The 17,221-nt window shown below is 37.4% G+C and overlaps 10 protein-coding genes across 10 annotated transcripts; 4 read left to right on the top strand and 6 right to left on the bottom strand. All coding sequences in view use genetic code 12, as the record gives it.

Moving 5' to 3' along the window:
• Positions 1-713: 713 nt before the first annotated feature.
• VPS51 (Vps51p) lies at positions 714-1,742 on the bottom strand (the record flags this gene model as incomplete). Its single annotated transcript, XM_049325108.1, has 1 exon — positions 714-1,742. One exon carries the CDS (start codon positions 1,740-1,742, stop codon positions 714-716), a length of 1,029 nt encoding a protein of 342 aa, XP_049182516.1.
• Positions 1,743-2,731: 989 nt separating this feature from the next.
• KGF56_000375 (uncharacterized protein) lies at positions 2,732-3,274 on the top strand (the record flags this gene model as incomplete). Its single annotated transcript, XM_049325097.1, has 1 exon — positions 2,732-3,274. One exon carries the CDS (start codon positions 2,732-2,734, stop codon positions 3,272-3,274), a length of 543 nt encoding a protein of 180 aa, XP_049182515.1.
• A 229-nt stretch (positions 3,275-3,503) lies between these two features.
• On the bottom strand, positions 3,504-4,853 carry KGF56_000374 (uncharacterized protein; the record flags this gene model as incomplete). Its single annotated transcript, XM_049325086.1, has 1 exon — positions 3,504-4,853. The coding sequence occupies one exon, from the start codon at positions 4,851-4,853 to the stop codon at positions 3,504-3,506; it is 1,350 nt and encodes a 449-aa protein (XP_049182514.1).
• A 454-nt stretch (positions 4,854-5,307) lies between these two features.
• MET1 (uroporphyrinogen-III C-methyltransferase) lies at positions 5,308-6,930 on the top strand (the record flags this gene model as incomplete). Its single annotated transcript, XM_049325075.1, has 1 exon — positions 5,308-6,930. The coding sequence occupies one exon, from the start codon at positions 5,308-5,310 to the stop codon at positions 6,928-6,930; it is 1,623 nt and encodes a 540-aa protein (XP_049182513.1).
• A 624-nt stretch (positions 6,931-7,554) lies between these two features.
• KGF56_000372 (kynurenine--oxoglutarate transaminase) lies at positions 7,555-8,871 on the top strand (the record flags this gene model as incomplete). The annotated part of the gene is made up of 1 exon (XM_049325064.1): positions 7,555-8,871. The coding sequence occupies one exon, from the start codon at positions 7,555-7,557 to the stop codon at positions 8,869-8,871; it is 1,317 nt and encodes a 438-aa protein (XP_049182512.1).
• Positions 8,872-8,957: 86 nt separating this feature from the next.
• On the bottom strand, positions 8,958-10,241 carry KGF56_000371 (S-adenosylmethionine-dependent methyltransferase; the record flags this gene model as incomplete). Its single annotated transcript, XM_049325053.1, has 1 exon — positions 8,958-10,241. The coding sequence occupies one exon, from the start codon at positions 10,239-10,241 to the stop codon at positions 8,958-8,960; it is 1,284 nt and encodes a 427-aa protein (XP_049182511.1).
• A 272-nt stretch (positions 10,242-10,513) lies between these two features.
• On the bottom strand, positions 10,514-10,969 carry KGF56_000370 (uncharacterized protein; the record flags this gene model as incomplete). Its single annotated transcript, XM_049325042.1, has 1 exon — positions 10,514-10,969. The coding sequence occupies one exon, from the start codon at positions 10,967-10,969 to the stop codon at positions 10,514-10,516; it is 456 nt and encodes a 151-aa protein (XP_049182510.1).
• A 438-nt stretch (positions 10,970-11,407) lies between these two features.
• On the bottom strand, positions 11,408-12,598 carry ZRT2 (low-affinity Zn(2+) transporter; the record flags this gene model as incomplete). The annotated part of the gene is made up of 1 exon (XM_049325030.1): positions 11,408-12,598. One exon carries the CDS (start codon positions 12,596-12,598, stop codon positions 11,408-11,410), a length of 1,191 nt encoding a protein of 396 aa, XP_049182509.1.
• Positions 12,599-13,717: 1,119 nt separating this feature from the next.
• On the bottom strand, positions 13,718-15,328 carry KGF56_000368 (uncharacterized protein; the record flags this gene model as incomplete). The annotated part of the gene is made up of 1 exon (XM_049325019.1): positions 13,718-15,328. The coding sequence occupies one exon, from the start codon at positions 15,326-15,328 to the stop codon at positions 13,718-13,720; it is 1,611 nt and encodes a 536-aa protein (XP_049182508.1).
• Positions 15,329-16,374: 1,046 nt separating this feature from the next.
• KGF56_000367 (uncharacterized protein) lies at positions 16,375-17,217 on the top strand (the record flags this gene model as incomplete). The annotated part of the gene is made up of 1 exon (XM_049325008.1): positions 16,375-17,217. One exon carries the CDS (start codon positions 16,375-16,377, stop codon positions 17,215-17,217), a length of 843 nt encoding a protein of 280 aa, XP_049182507.1.
• Positions 17,218-17,221: the final 4 nt, after the last annotated feature.

The raw sequence follows: 17,221 nt of genomic DNA, 5'->3' as shown, positions 1-17,221 counted from the left end.
GTATCGCGGTATTGAATTGAATTCATGGCGAAAAGACCTAGACTCAATAATAGGCTTTAAGGGAGAGCTGGAATGACGCAACTTTTTCTTTTGTAAAGTTTTGTGAGGGTCTGTAGTTTCCTGTCAAACCTTAGATAACATATAAAAACAACTAAAGTCTCTTTCTATTCTATTTCTCTTACCACTCTATCGGGTCAATTCAATTCCATCCCTCAAAAGTCTAATTTTGTTTAAAGACGCCGAAAAATACTTTAGTTACAAAAAAAGAAATGAGGTTTTTCGCAGTAATTGCATTCTTTGTCATGTCATGTTTTAGTACACCAGTACCAGCAAACACTGAATTAAAAGCAACAACAGTGTTGACAGGAACACAAACAAAATCACCAACATTAGAGGCTTTTGTAGTGAGAGATACGCTTGGTGTTGATCCAGATAGAGAGCTCTCTATACTGTTCAGTCTGAGAGAGGATATCATCAAGGAGAAGTTACAAAAAAGGGATCCCATTTATCACGTCCACGATTTGAATTAAAAGGAGAAATAGAAAGTGTAAAACGGAATTGAAATGGTAAAATTGATGACATAATGGACCATGTATCCATATTTTTTTTTTTTTTTTTGTTTTGCACATATTTTGTATACTAGTGATTTGTATAAGTAAGTCAATTGATTTGGAATACTTTTGTTACTACTAACGTGGTTCCTTCTTGTTCACTTACAGTATCAGCAACTTTACAAGGTTGATCCTGTGCCACAATGTTGTGTCTGCACCCAAACTGCACAATCTTTTCTCAATAGTTGAAAGAGCCCGTTCTTTTTCCTCTTCAGACAAATCCATATTCGGTAGGCCCAAAATGTAATCTATTTCATTTGCTAGTACTTGGGGTTTCTCTTCGTCACCATGTGATACAATGTCATTTCCTCCATTTATATCGCTGATACCAATGATACTAGCGTTGGTATCTGATTCGGCTGCATCTTGAATCAAACGATCAAGAACTTGGTCGAACCCGCCCAAAGTCATTTTCTTCACTCGAGTTTCATTGAACCCAGTTAATTCCTTTATGGAGTCATCCATATATGTGTCAAAGTCAATTTCATCGTTGACGGACGAGTCTGAGTTTTGTTTGAATATTTTGAATCCACTCAAATTATCTACACATTCGGGCTGAAAAGACATTGATACTTTTGACTCACAAAATTTACTCAATGTTTTGCTCAATTTGATCAATTCGTGGTAATTATCGTACATTATTTCCTTCTTACGTTGATTTGAAGAATTTATCTTTGCTTGAAGGGAGTTTCGAAGTTTCAAAATTTCAACCATTGATGAATCTTCTATAAACTTTCCGATGTCCTCCACAGTGTCAATTTTGTGATGATCCAAATTCAGATTGGCAACAGCAGCCGCGGTAGAGCGTAATGCTGGACTTTTGAGGGTGGAAGAATTATTCTCCCCTGTTCCTAACCCTGTTCCAGACCCTGCATCAGTTTCTTGTTGTTTATTCAGCTGTAAGTGATAAAACTCTTGTAAAGCTTTGCGCCTATTTGAAATTTTGCGATGTGTGTTTTGCTGTACCAGATGCGGATGTCGTGCATCTGTCACCGCTGAATCAGTCGAGGAAGCAATAGACAAGTTGGGGGAGCTAGTATTCAAGATTGGCGTTGTAGGTGTAGAAGAAGATGACGATATGTGATCTTTTCGAGGTTTCTTATAGGACAATGCCGGTGACAGCGAAGACATTGTATTGTCAGTGGCAGCTAGTGTTGATAATGTCGGTGTCAGCTAGTATTGAACCCAAAATATAGAGCAGTTATATTGCTCTGCTCAATAGTGTCAATAGCGTCGATGTCAGATAGTAATGCTCCACTATCTCGCTCTGCTCGATAGTGTCGATAGTGTCGATAGCGTCGATGTCAGATAGTAATGCTCCACTATCTCGCTCTGCTCGACAGTGTAGTGTCGATAGTGTAGTGTCGAAATCAAGTCTAAACCAGAAATAAAACCCGCACTCTAAAAATCACGTGAGACGTCGTTATTATATACTGTTTTAATCATTAGAATCTTGACCGAAAAAATAAAATAGTGACTTTATTTTACTCCATAAAAAAATCCCTTTCAAGCCGTAACTAAAAAGAAAAAAAAGTATTTTTATATTATATACTAACTATTATTATCTATATTTACTAACTATTATTATCTATATTATATACTAACTATTATTATCTATATTATATATACCAACTATTATTAGTCTTGTATTGCTAAAATGAGTAAATGATCATACTTAAAAGCTACCAAATGTTTAATTACGAGCTCCCCCGGTGAGCCCAGTGTGAACATTCGCTTGAAGGGAGTTGTAAAAGACGATGGTACCACGTGACCAATTTACGTTTCTTTTTTTTCTTTTTCTTTTGTTTCTGATGATGAGACAATAATAGTTGCCACCAAATTTCTTTGGAATTTCTCAATCTATAGTTTGTGATTTCACTTTTATCACGAAACCACAAAGCTTTAGCTTTTACCAAACAACTTGAGAATAAAACTAGTCTTAAAACTAGGTTTTTATCAATAAACTTTTCCCCAAACTGCTCGCCAGCTCGTCTTGAAACTTGGTCTTATCAGTAAACCTTTCCCCTGGTCGCCTAACTCAACTCGCCAGCTCGCCCGCCTTTTTTTTTTTTTTCCCCTCCACCTAATATTCACTCAAGTTCCAACAAGCAGACAAAAAAATGAAGGTAACAGTTAGATTGTCTACAGAGTCTTCATTCCAAATAACCATACCGGATAACTCGACGGTGGAAGATTTGAGAAACGGTGCCAAGGTTGGCACAACCAACACAATTCCAAAAGATTTTAAGCTCATTTATAATGGTGTGAAATTGGAACCATATAGTAAATCATTATCAGCATTTGGTATCTTACCGGAAAAGGATTCGATAAATGTCATATTGATGTCAAATGGAAGCGACACTCCTCCAATATCAATATCACCACAACCATCAGCGGAAAATGCAACACAGTTGTCCGCTACTGGTACCGCCGTAACAGCCATAAAAAAGACCAAAAAGAAGAACAGATGTAGTTTGAAATCTTGTGCTTCGGCGCCGTTACGAATGGTGGGTACATGCTCTCACTGCAAAGGAAAATTTTGTGCAAAGCATAGACTATTGGAAGACCATATGTGCGTTGGATTGCAATTTTGTAAAGACAATGCTCATGAAAAGAACGCTATGAAATTACACAGTGAGAGCACAATTGCTAGCAGAGTTTAGCCATTAGTTTTACGAAACAAAGCTCACGCAAAGTCCCCATTCCCACCATCCTCACCATCCCACCATCTCACATACTCCCTTACTCATCATATAAATACCTGACTTTTCAAGAGCTATATTATAACGAAACTTCTTTTCTTTCTCCTTTCCTTTATGTACCATATTTTATTCATATTTTTTTATCACTTTACTTCAAAAACACTTGATGGTGCCTTTTTGTAGTTTTTTTTTATTGCAAAAAATTATCCAATACATCTTGGTACTTCCCATTTGTAGCATTATTAGCTTTGTTCAACAATTTTTCAGCATCTTTATAAAGCAGCTCTTGTTCTTCACTCTCCAAATCGTATAAATTGGCCAAGGAAATCATTGCCTCAGCTATATCGACCCAACTTTCAGGTTCCTCTTTGTTCTCTGCTTGCTTGAGATATTCCAAAGCCGTGTGCATCAAATCCTGAGCAATTTTCTTAGACTCTTTTAAAGTCAACCCTTGCAATTCCTCAATACCTTGATAATCTTCGTCGTATTTCAAGGTTGTGTATACGTTACATGGGATTTCTGCTTCTTTCAAATAGGACTGTCCTAAGCGGTGGTTTAATTGTTTGCGCAAAGTTGGGGAAGGTGTAGCCAATTTATCTAAATTCTCCAAGTATGTAATAGTATGGTCTCTCCACCATTGATTATACTCATCAGTATTCTTGATGGCATAAAGAGGGTGTGTTTCTGCAAGTTCAACTTCCTCCTCATCATCATCATCTTCTTCTTCTTTCTTCTCCTCCTTCTCCTCCTCCTCCTCATCATCTTCTTCTGTTTCTTCTGTAACTTCCTTTGATTTCTTTTCATCCTCTTCGTCCTCTACATCTTTACCAAAATTGTCAACAATGTCCAATAAATCATCTACCGCTTCCAAGATATCAAAATACTCCTCATTGCCAAACGCCTCAAAGTTATTTGATTCTTTTGCTTTTGCTTCAGCCGATTCATAAACTTGCAATGCCTTATCAAGCTTACGTTTGATATCATTACCCTCAAGTTTACTTTCCAAGCTTAACTGCGAAATATACTGCAACACGATTTGATTGATGGAAATTTTAGCTAATGTAAATTGCAAGTCTATATTATCTGGATGTTTTGCCAATCCGTCTTCAACTCTCTCGATACCTGCTTCAAAAAATTCCCCAACTTGTTTGATATCGTCCGTGTGGAAATTGGCCAATTCACTTAGAGCAATGGCATAAATTTTATAAAAATCTGGTCCTAATGCATTTTTATTCTTGTCATCTTTTTCCTCATCCTGTTTACGCAAAAGTCTATCACACTCATGTATTATTCCGTTCAATATCAACTCATCGTCTCGCTCTGAATTAATATAAGTTTTGAAAAGTCCCTTAAGCTGAGCTATTTCATCATTTGCATCCACTTCCTCTGGAAGTGCAACACTCAATTGATTTGCATCGTTATCCTCTACTTCTTTTTCTTCCTCTTTCGAAGCAGCAGCAGCAGCAGCTCTTTTTTCCTCCTTCAACTTCTGCTTCTTTACCTTTGCAAGATTACCTAATCCTAAAGTTCTTTTAACCATTTTCCTATCGTGAGTAATGGTAAGCCCCACCTTATTTTTCACTTTTTTTGCATTATTTTTCTTTTTACAAAAAGGAAAAAATGGCCTCATCAACTGAAAAATTTCGGACGAAGGCCCATCTCTTCTCCATCGCTCGGAAAAATTCTGACAGATGGTAGCCAAGAACGTTGTTGCCAAAAAAAAAAAAAAAAAAAAGAGACAAGCTGAGACAACATATGGTAGCGAGACCTTTTTTTTTTCCCAGCTACAAATATTGTTTTTTTTTTTTACGAGATAGCGCTTACATAATCCATGCTTATTGCGTAATTGCACACGTTCAGATTCAATCTGCAAAATTTCACCTATACCCTTTTGAGATTTTGAAAAAGTTTTTGCAACTTTTTGATTTGAGATGTAGGCGCAACAGCAACAGCAACAGCAACAGCGACAGCGACAACAGCAGCGACTTTGTCCAATGGTAAATCTACTAGCATCTCTAAACTCTGCCGATGAGATACACTTACTAATTGGCTATTCAAACATCACAAACCTGCGAGTAACGTCTATTATCAATGCAAAAGCAATCCCAATATTGATTGTGCCAGAAGGATCAAAACTATCACCAAGTATAACGACACATTGCAACGAAGAAAAGCTCAAAATACTCATTGATAACGATTTTTCAGAGTCGAATATTCGCAAGCATCTCACAACGCTAGGACGGTCAGAGGTGAATAAAATTGTCGATAAAGTCTTTGTCACTCTCCTGCAAGCGCAACTAGAAACCAAACAGTACATCTACCGACAATGCCGCGCATTACGGATTCCGATTAATACCACCGATTGTCCAGAACTCTGCACATTCACTTTACTTTCGACTCACAGCCAGGGAGATTTCCAAATGGGTGTGACCACAAATGGCAAAGGTTGTAAGCTAGCCTCAAGATTAAGGCGAGAATTGGTAAGTCATTTACCACCAAACGTGGATAAGATCTGTGACAAAGTAGGTGATTTGCGTAAGCAGATCCAAGAACAAGACAAAATACTTTTAGAGGAGTTGGAAGTAGGAGAACACGATGATGATTCAATAACAAGCCATAAATTCAACTCCCTTGTACATGAATTTGACCAAACCCAAGAGGAAATAAAACTTAGAAGAAACAGGTGGCTCTCTCAAATTGTTGAATACTATCCACTATCAAAACTAGCCGACTTGTCTATAAAAGATTTGAAAACCATTTATAAAGAATCGAGTTTGAAAGACACTATTGCACAAGAAAACGTAGCTCATTTGTCCAAGAAAGGTAAAATTACACTTGTTGGAAGTGGACCGGGTTCGGTGTCTTTGCTTACTGTAGGAGCACTTCAAGCCATTAACCAAGCTGATTTGATTCTCGCAGATAAGTTGGTACCGCAACAAGTGCTCGATCTTATACCCAAAACCCACGGTCCAAAACTTTTTATTGCACGCAAGTTTCCAGGAAACGCCGAAAAAGCTCAAGAAGAGCTATTGGCTATGGCGTTAGATGGCTTAAAGCAAAATCAGTTTGTATTGCGATTGAAGCAGGGAGATCCTTACATATTTGGTCGTGGTGGTGAGGAGTATACATTTTTCCAAGAAAGAGGATACGAGCCAACTGTTGTTCCTGGGATCTCATCAGCTTTGGCTGCACCAGTACTAGCCCAAATTCCCATGACCCATAGAGATGTAGCTGATCAAGTTTTGATATGCACTGGTACTGGAAGGAAAGGCGCTGTACCAAACTTACCTTTTTTTGAACCTAGCAGAACTACTATTTTTCTTATGGCATTGCACAGAATCGTTGACTTGATTCCGTTGTTGATTGAGCAGAAAGGATGGGTGAGAGATTTACCTGTAGCGATAATTGAACGCGCTAGCTGTCCAGACCAGAGAGTTATACGCACTACTTTGGAAAAGGTTGCAGAGGCTGTTGAAACGTGTGGCTCGAGACCTCCAGGACTTTTGGTCACAGGGTATGCATGTAATGTTATTTATAAGCAACTAGCTGAAGAAACTACAAAGGTTGAAGAAGGATTTGAATGCGGCTTTGATATATCTAAATTGTTAGTTGCATAAAGACTTGTTTATTTATTTAATAAATTACAACACTTGGACACTATCGAGCAGAGCGAGATAGTGTCGGTGTCGATGTAATCAATGCGCTCCACTCTCGAGCGAAGCGAGATGAGCTAGCCTTTACCATAGTGACTAGCTCTCGTCATTAATCAATGTGCTCCACTCTCTCGCTTTACTCGACAGTGTCGCTTGATAGTGTTTTTATTTTTTTTTTCCCCTGAGGTCCCAGGACGTTATTCTATACTTCCTCTAAGCGGTTATATTCAGCCTCGCTTATCTAAATGCAACATTTCCGCTTAAGCACCACTGAAATTTTTATGTAATTTCTTTTTTCAGTGCAATGGAATGAATTACCTTTTTGGGAGGAACATTTTGCCGCCACAGTTTTTTTTTTTTTTTCACAATTTTCATTTCCCTTTATCAGCACATAGAACCCAGTTTGGATAAGGATTTCTTATAAGTCTTCTCTCTTTAGACAAGATTGGTTTCTTCTCAGTTGCGACTATTTGCTTTTCAGCGCACTCTGTTTCTGCCTTGTTTGTGGTTTTCTTTTCCTTTTCTTTTTACATGCTAAAGCGGGTTTTCCAACATAGTACTCAATATAAAAGGCCTTTTTCAACAACAATGTCTCGTAGTGATAGGAAAGATCCAGCTTCTTTACACAATCCTTACTTCAATCTAAAGCCAGGACAGAAGGATATCTGGACATTGATCAATGAGACAGCTGCAAAAGCGCAAGCTGATGACCCAAATACCAAGATTGTCAACTTGGGTCAAGGATTTTTCTCATATAACCCTCCAGAATTTGCAATTCAAGCAGTCGACGAAGCGTTGCACCAAACACAATTTAACCAGTACGCGCCAGCAAGAGGTAATATTAATTTATTAAAACAAATTGCCAACCATTATTCCAAGAGCTATGGTCGCGAAGTTCCTATTGAAGAAGTCCAAATCACCACGGGTGCAAACGAAGGAATGTTTTCTGTCTTTTTTGGCTTTTTGACTCCCGGCGATGAGGTCATCGTATTTGAACCCTTTTTTGATCAGTATATACCGAATATTGAAATGACCGGTGCAAAAGTCAAATATGTCAAAATCAGGTATCCTGAAAAGTTGAATACTGAAACAGTAAATGGCGAAGACTGGGAAATTGACTGGGAATCGTTGGAGCTGAGTATAAGTGATAAAGTTAAAATGGTTGTTATCAATACTCCCCACAACCCAATTGGGAAAATATTTAATAAACAAGAGTTGCATAGACTAGGCGAATTGGTGATTAAGCATAACTTAATTCTCGTTAGTGATGAAGTTTATGAAAATTTATTTTATACAAGCGAGTTCCCTAGACCTGCAACTTTGGAAAGCTTACCGGAATTGCGTGAACGCACATTAACCGTTGGCTCAGCTGGTAAGTCTTTTGCTGCAACTGGTTGGAGAGTGGGATACATCCAAGGACCAGCATCTTTGATCAAGTACGTGACTGCAGCGCATACCAGAATATGCTTCTCAACGCCAGCACCGTTACAGCAAGCAGTTGCTCAAGCATTTCCCCAAGCAGACAAGTTGAACTATTTTGAAAATACCAGGAAGGACTATGCGAGGAAGTATGAGCTTTTTGTCAAAGTATTTGATGATTTGGGATTACCTTACACTATTGCGGATGGTGGCTACTTTTTGTTAGTCAACTTGTCCAAAGTGAAAATGCCAAATGATTATGAGTTTCCCGAAGATATTTTAAGTAGAGGCACTTTAGATTTTAAATTAGCTTATTGGTTGATCAAAGAGATTGGAGTTGTTGGAATTCCACCAACCGAGTTTGTAATTGAGAAAAATCGAGTTGGTAATGGATTGGAAAACTGCATCAGATTTGCAGTTTGTAAAGATGATACTATATTGGAGGAAGCCGTAAAAAAGTTGGCCATGTTGAAAGATTATTTATAGTATATTTAGAAGTTTAGACTTTTTGATAGATGTAATATTTTTTTTTCATCAATAGAGGTATCTCTCTCCCCCCTTCTTTCTTTCTCTCATTTTCTTGTATATTTCTTGAAACAAAACTTCATCTCACCAAAATCATCAAATCCATCTTCAATTTCACACTCTATTTCCTCATACTTTTCACTCATCAAGTCCCAAAGTACTTGTCTTTCCTTTTCAAACTTTGGCCGAAGTGGAATTTCAATCAATACAGAAACACTACTGCTATTCTCGTCATTTCTTAAAAACAAATCAAGTACATTGACTACCCATTGTGGGTGGTGACTTGAATAGATGGGGTCACTTAAAACAATAGTGTCAAACTTCTCACCATAAATAGGCGAAGTGTGAGGGTTAGACCAGTCTAACTGTTCAGCCCTTATTTTTGGACCTTGCCAATTTTCACTAGACCCTAGCAAGTTATTGAGCTTCAAATTAGATTCCAAATTGGGCACTATCTGAGGCAAATCGGTCAATGTCGTATCAAATTTTAAAATACAGCAACAGATACCTACAAGTCCAGTACCTGACCCTAATTCAAGTACCAAGCCATGCAAATATCTGTTTCTTTGGCTTCTCAACAATCGCAGACTTAGAATTAGAGAACTTCCCCAAGTCTTTAACCCAAGGTTATCATTTGTTATTGATGGTTCTTTTAAAACAATCGATTTCACAGACGGGGATGTTAATCTTTCAAGACCTGGTAATTGGATCTTGCGAATACTATCCGGTTGAGCCATACGACCACAGTTTTCACTCAACCGAAGACTGGTCATTGCGTGTATTTCTTCTCTCTTAGCTTGAGTACTAATCCAGGATAGATCGTTTGAAATGATTCGTGTCAAATATGCATTGTATTCATTTGCAAAATTTATTCTCAAAGAATTTGCTAGTAAAGGCAAACGTGCTAACTTCTTAGATGTGTTGAGTCTGATGCTGTAAAGTTTGAGCCATGATACAGCATCCTTGAGCTCTAATGCTGAGACGTTATGGTTTTTAAACACTGACCATTCGTCTTCATCTACGATAAAGTGTTGATCTCGATTGGCAAAGACACCAAAATTTATAGTTTCTTCGGGAGACAATAGTTTCAAGATGGTAGACAACACTTCATATGGTGGCTGAAGTCGTAGAATCGGGAAATCAAGCATATGAAGTGGTTGTATTAAGTCTTCTTCTTCTTCATCATCATCATCATCATCATTACTTTCCGGGTTTTTCTTTCCGCAGCAATAATTATTACTTGCAACATTCAACTGCAGCCCTTTTTCAGTATCAGCCACCTCATTGTTCAATGGCAGCTCCACACAGGTAGACTGTGTATCAAAATTCATCCTCTTCAAGGTACCCAACCATGAGATTTTCAGATTCGTTCAAGATGAGATAAATTTTTCAACTCGCATATAAAATTTGTCTGTGTGCAGGAGATAAGAGATGAGAGGATCCATCCACTATAAGGAACCTACACAACACAACAACAACAACAACAACATCAATACCAATCCTAATCCCAATATTTCTTCTATAGTTTGACCGAAATATCTCTATTGCAAAAGAAAGAAAGCTTCTTTCCTTTTTTTTTTTCTCTCTTCTTCTTTTGATTAACTCAAAAGTCTATGGTTCTTCCATTGAAAGTCCATTCATCTCCAGTTTTCAACGGATCTTGCTTGGGTCCACCTTTTTCGCCTGTTACTGGATTGACATCTCCCTCAAATTCTGGAATTGTCTTTAAATAAGCAAAGGATCCAATATCCAGGTTAGCGTCCACGGCAACTACTGGAGGTGTTTCCTTTCCAGCAAACACTTCCCCTTCTGCTGCCTGTCCAGCCTTAACCAGATCGTTATATTCCTCTATCGCAATCTGCGACTGTGCTATATTTTGCAACCTTTCAAATTCTTCTTGTTCCTCCTTGGGAAGCTTTGGAGGTCCTTGATAGGACTGTCCAAACTTCTTTGAAGGTGGCGAATAGCATCGAAACGAGAATGCCAGTTTTGGAAATATTTGTTTGTTTCGGTAAACAGAAACTCCAACAGTAGAGCGTTTAAGTAAATTTGAAAGCATTCAAGTGAATAATATATAGGGTTGAAGTTGAAGTGATAACGATATCAGTTCACTTTGATGAAGATTTTTTTTTTTTTTGCCTTTTTTTTTTAAGGAAAAGCCGCCGCACGGACATCAAGAAAAAAAGTTGCAAAAAATCTGTTGAAACCGACTGATTGAGTCAAGAGGCAAATAACGTGTAAAGGAATTGGGCAACTGAAGTTGTGCGTAATTTGGCGAGATGGTTCAATTTGTATACGAATTGAATCAACCCGCAAAGTGTTTTTAAAAGACTTGTTTTGTAGCGATTTTTTTTTTTCTTCTTCTTTGAATATTACATGAATCTATTAGACAATGATTAATCAACTAATGCATATATATATATAAATGACCGAACCTTTGTTGGAATATATCAATAACATATGTATATTTCCAAAACAACGAAAAAAGGCGATAGAATCAGGCCCATTTACCTAATAATGCCATTAATCCGGCACCCCAGCACATGATAAAATAAGCAATCATCATTTTCTTGAAACCTGAAGGTCCTTTAAATTCGCCGCTATACAAAAACTCATGGGCCATTAATTCAACAAGACCTGTGTATATCAAAATACCAGCAGAAATAGAATCAAAGACTCCGTTTGTAATCAATGCTTTTCTTGAACCTGGTGGGTAGGAGTGCCTAACACCCAAGCCGATTGCTATTGCAATGGGAGTACATACGGTGTATGCCAAAGCCAAAAGCCACGGAGTATACTTTTTCGATTCCCAATTTGTTGCCGCAATTCTTGTACCTAAACCCAAACCTTCAAACATTTGGTGGAAAACAAGAACAATATAAAGACTTTTGAACTCATCACCAGCTACAGCCAATGACAAACCAATGAAAACCGAGTGAAAAATAATACCAAATTCCAATACAAACACGTTTAATAATTGTCCATAGTATTGCTCTCTACTGTGATCATTCACTGGTGTTCCTACGACTTCCGGATCTTGATGTTCAAAAGCATGTTGGAAATGGTTTGGATATGGATTATCATTACTTTTGGCAGTAATTGGATGCTCAGAAACTGTTTCGTATTTCTCATCCTTATCTTCCTCTTCAACTTCAACTTCCTCTTGCTCATTTTTGTCCTTTCTCTTCTCAGTACCCCTTTTAACATACATTGACTCATCGCCAAAGTGGGAGTGAGAATGTCCTCCAATTTCCTCTTCTCCATCTTGACCAAATGACTCGATCTTTCTGTCAATGATACGATAAGCAACCAATTCGAAAAAGAACAACAAAAATAAAGTCATTAGACAAATACCAAAAGCCCACGGGTACTCGGTAATTGGACCAGTCAAGCACTCAGCAGTTAAGGAATCCGATGCAGGTTCTAATAAATGCACAAATGCAGTAGCCACAATAACACCGCTACCGAAATATTTGGCACCAAAAAAGCACCACCAAGGCAATCTTATAAATGAATATTTTGATGATAACAAGGGAAAAAATGTACCAATCGCCGAGGTTGCCATAATCACAAAGATGGACGATATACGAGCACCAAAGTTTTCCCCATTGTAATCGTTCGAGGTTGGACACTCATCTCTTTTATTCAAATATTCAAGCAATTGAGATATTCCGCTTTGCTGATCCATATTACTACTTTTTCACAACTACAAAAAAAAAAAAAAAATTGTTGTGACAAAATCTCTTGATCTCAGGTTTCCAAATCAGTGGTGTTGCAAGTACAAAGTTTATATTTACCTTTATAGTCCTGGTCTACTTTAAAGCTATATCGTTGACAGATAATGCTTTAAACTTTTGGTTCAACCTTTTCTTCAAGAAAAATAGTACAATAGTTAGTAGAACCACCTCAGTAAATGCCTATTTTTTTCCTTCACACTTTTTCACAAAATGCTTCTTCTAGCTGGTACTTATCTTAAACTCTGTAGCCAAGGGGGGGGGAAGATGCTGACTAAATTGGTCTAAAAAATATAAAACTATAGTAGTTATATATAGTCAATAAGGGCTCATATTGGTCTTGAAAATTTTGCATATATTTAATACAAAAAACTAACATTACTGTTGTACTCGCAAAAAATGAAAAAAAAAAAAAATCACCTTGATGGTTATGCAAACAGTATAGTCATTTTTTAAGTTTGGCAACTACACTGGTAAACTACATTTCATTAATATATAAAAAGATCCAGTAGTTCTGCAAAAGAAGTTAATTTGGTGATGGTTAGAAATCTTATAAAAAGCATTTTTTTTCCCTTTCCAAAACCAATTAATATTGAAGCTATCCCTTATAAGTTTTGAAGGTTAAGAGACTTGAGGCTTCTGAATTAAGTACATAAAAAAATATAGTACACAGATTGAGTCGTAAAGCGCATTTGCTGAAAAAAAAGAGAAAAAAAAAGATAAAAGTTGAAGCATTGTCATTTCTCACAAAAGTATGTAAATTTATTGTGAATAATCAAACCCCATGTATTATCTTCTTGAGGCTACATTAATAATTCTTATGGAGTTTGTCTTTTCCTCCGAATTGTCTAAAATGTGAGACAGGTATATTTGGTTATAGATGTTTCTTTCTCTCTATTTTTTATCGAGACACTATCTAGCAAAGCGAGATAGTGTTAGTAGTCAGTGCTACTCCATAATCTCAGTAGTCAGTGCTTCATAATCTCAGTAGTCAGTGCTCCATAATCTCGGTAGTCAGTGCTCCATAATCTCGGTAGTCAGTGCTGGCTCTACTATCTCGCTCTCCTCGATAGTTAGAATTTACACCACTTCCAACCTACGGCGATTGATCTGGCAAAAAGCCATGCAATTATGGATGCAGCACTTAAGCCACCTTCAAATAAAACAAATTGACTATAACTCTTTTGCGAACCATTGGATATGATCAAGGATGCAAAATACATCCCCAATAAATTCAACACTCCAAGAATAAAGTAAATGTTGCCATAAACTTTCCCAAAAGATTCTGAAGAACATATTTGTCCAGCACATGCTGGGATCAATGCTAAAACTGCAGATGTTGATATTCCAAAAAAGACTCCAAACACATATAGAAGCAATATGTGTTTTCCAGGGTACCACAATGCGAAAATAAAAATCGTTGTTAATATAGACGTTCCAAGCATAACGTTGAACCGTCCGTATTTATCAGCAATCACCCCCGATAATAAACGTGATGGTATACCGCAAACATTGACTATGGTCAATAACAAATACGAAGAAGTCTCATTGACATCAAATGCTAATGCATAGGAGCCAAGATAAGTCAACGTGGTAACAGATACAATTTCAGCTAATGATACAGCTACCGCCAAGTATACAAACTTCATGTCTTTCAAAACCGTAATGTCAAAAACCCCCCTAAAATAATGTTTCAATTTTGTTGACACAGTTGCCTCATTTTCCAAATCAACCGATGCGTCAACTTCTATAATAGTCCTTTCTATCATCCCTGCAGCTGGCTCTTCTTTTTTCCTACTCTTGACTAAAACAATCAGAACACTCATACACGCAAAACAAATACATGCCAAAACTCTAATGGCATTCTTGTAACCAATTTTGCCATATAACTGCTGCAACATAATTGTGAAACAAGAAGCACCAATCAAGCCACCAACAGTTGCAATAGAGCAAGCCAAAGCTCGCCTTCTCAAGAACCAATGACTCAACACTCCTATCAATGGAGACATTGCAATGGAAGTCCCCAAAGCAGTCAAAATGGAGAAACTCAATATGAACTGGTACAACTTTGTGCATTCTGCAGTTAAAACTAACCCAAGACACATAAGTATTGTTCCTGCCAACAATGGCTTTCTTGCGCCATATTTATCAAACAACTCGCCAAAAAATACACCACCAAGCCACATTACACTCAAATTGAGTGAGAAAACCCACCCTACTTGTGCGTTTGAGATATCTTTTAATTGATTTTTGGAAATATAAGACTCAATAGCTCCTAAGGAGTTAGGAATCCCGAAATCAGCAATTAGTCCAATAAATGACCCAAGCATAACGAGGTAAGCATCTTTTCCACCTTCGGGAAAATTGTCGGGGTCATTTTCACTACCGTACATTAAATGCAATGATGACTGCGACGATGATGATGGTGGTGATTTAGTGGCCCCATGTCGTCGATGCATAATATTTGATGTATTTGCATCAGAGTTGTTTAACGCTGGCTCATACTGCGATTCTGTTAAATCATCTTGCCCTGTCAAATTTTTCAAGCTAATCACATCGACATCGTTAGTATTGGCAATTTCTTGAGAATAATGTTGATGCAAATCTGTCGGCTGTGAAGGTGAAGACAAGAAAACTTGCTGCGGTTGCGTCAATACCGTGCATGTCGACGAACTAGAACTCATTAGTATGTGGAGGTATTTGGTTCTTTGCTAATCGTCGTTTTCATGATGGAATATATACTTGACATATCGGAAAGAAGATCCCGATCTTTGAAAAAAAAAAAAGGCGCAAAATATTTATTTTGCGCTTTTCGGTGGAGAAAATATAAATTGTTATAGACGGACCCCCAAGAGTAACAAAGACATATATGCTGTATATGCAATTGTAGTTCCATATCAAGATCTTTATTCATAGCTTTGGGAAAACTGTTGGGGTAAGGTATCTTGATTTTCAAATTTGGAGAGTTTCTTTTTTTTTTGTTTCCCCCTTCCCCCCCACTAATGAAAACATTTTGCGGAGGAGTGCAATGACTAGAAAACTACCGAGCGAAGCAAGATAGTGGAGCAGCATTGACTATTGAGATAGTGGAGCAGGACTGACTACTAACACTATCTCTCTTCGCTCGATAGTGTCGCAAGAAGGATAAAACTCGTTGTCGTCTTCTACTTTGTGGATTGATGACATTTTTTAAAGCGGACCAGAAGTGCGGAGTTTTGAGAAATACATTTCTTGCCCGCTTTAGGGTAGTATGTAAGTAGTTTTTAGGGGGTGTTTCTAATCTACCGATAAACAAACCGTAGATTTCTATTAGTAATCGTGATGAGAAAACAAGCGTATTAATAATAGTTAGTAATGTTGGCAAAAGTTTGACAAACCTTATTATTGATACCCCGAACAATTCATGAAAATGGTCTGTTTTCTTATTCTCATTTTAATAGTTATCAATTGCGAAAATCAAAGAACACTGCAAGTGTGTTTGGTGAAAAAATACTCTATGGGTGTGTTTATATAGATTAAATTTGCAGCTACATCTCTTTTTGGCTAATAATTTTGGCTTTTGACGCTTGAAAAGCAAACTATTTAAACATTTTGTTGTTGGTTTGGATTACAGTACAAGTTTTGTATGCTATTTTGTAGAAGTAGCGCTAGTACAAAAGATGTTCAAGAAAAAAATAAGAACAGGAGTTGATAGCTCAATTCTTTTTCTATTACATTGGTTATAGATAAAATGTCAGACACCGAAGCCAATACCATGGAAAATGTACCTGAGAATGAGGAGATGACTAAAGAACAAAGATTAGAAGCAGCTCGTAAAAAGTTTGAGGAGATGAAAAAGAAAAAGAAGAAAGATAAGAAGAAGAAATCAAAGAATACAGATACAGAGACTGGAGGAGGAGGAGGAGGAGAAGAAGAAGAAGGAGAAAAGGAAACCGTTAAGGAAAAAAGTGAAAGGGAAGACACCTCAAGTAATAAAGGAGAAGATATCTCAAAGAAACAAACAGAGGCCAATATGGAAACAAAACCTGGTACGCGAGACGAACCTATACCAAAAGAGACAACTAGTGATGATGATAACGATGGTCACGACGTTGTCGTCGGTGATATTCAGCTGGATCCAATTGAACAATCAAAAGATTTATTGCATTCTACAGGTCAAGATTTATCAAAGTCCGAAAGTGTTTCAGTTGAAGATTTGAAGAAAATCATTGAGGACCAAGAGAAAACAATACAAGCACTAAAGGACGAGATAAAGAATATCAAATTATCAAAGATGGAACTTGATGATCAAATAAGTGACTTGAAGCTCGAGAACGAACAGTTGAAAAAGATCGAATCTAAGGCAACGGTGGCTGTTTCGAGCGGGGAAGCAAGGCCGGCAGCGCCAGTCTACTCGCATCCCATCACCGTGGCCATGCAAGCTATCACAACTAACGAATACGCGACAATATCTCAACAAAACTTGAATAAATCCAGTTCTACTGAAGATTTTCGAGAAAAACTTATGGTTTGGAAAGGTTGGCAAGTTGACATGAGAGAGTGGAGCAACCCAGTTACACAAATAGTCCTCTAATTCT

This window comes from Candida oxycetoniae, assembly GCF_023343755.2.
Source record: "Candida oxycetoniae strain CBS 10844 chromosome Unknown scaffold9, whole genome shotgun sequence".
Taxonomy (NCBI): Eukaryota; Fungi; Ascomycota; class Pichiomycetes; order Serinales; family Debaryomycetaceae; genus Lodderomyces; species Lodderomyces oxycetoniae.
This window is presented reverse-complemented; position numbering and strand designations above follow the sequence as displayed.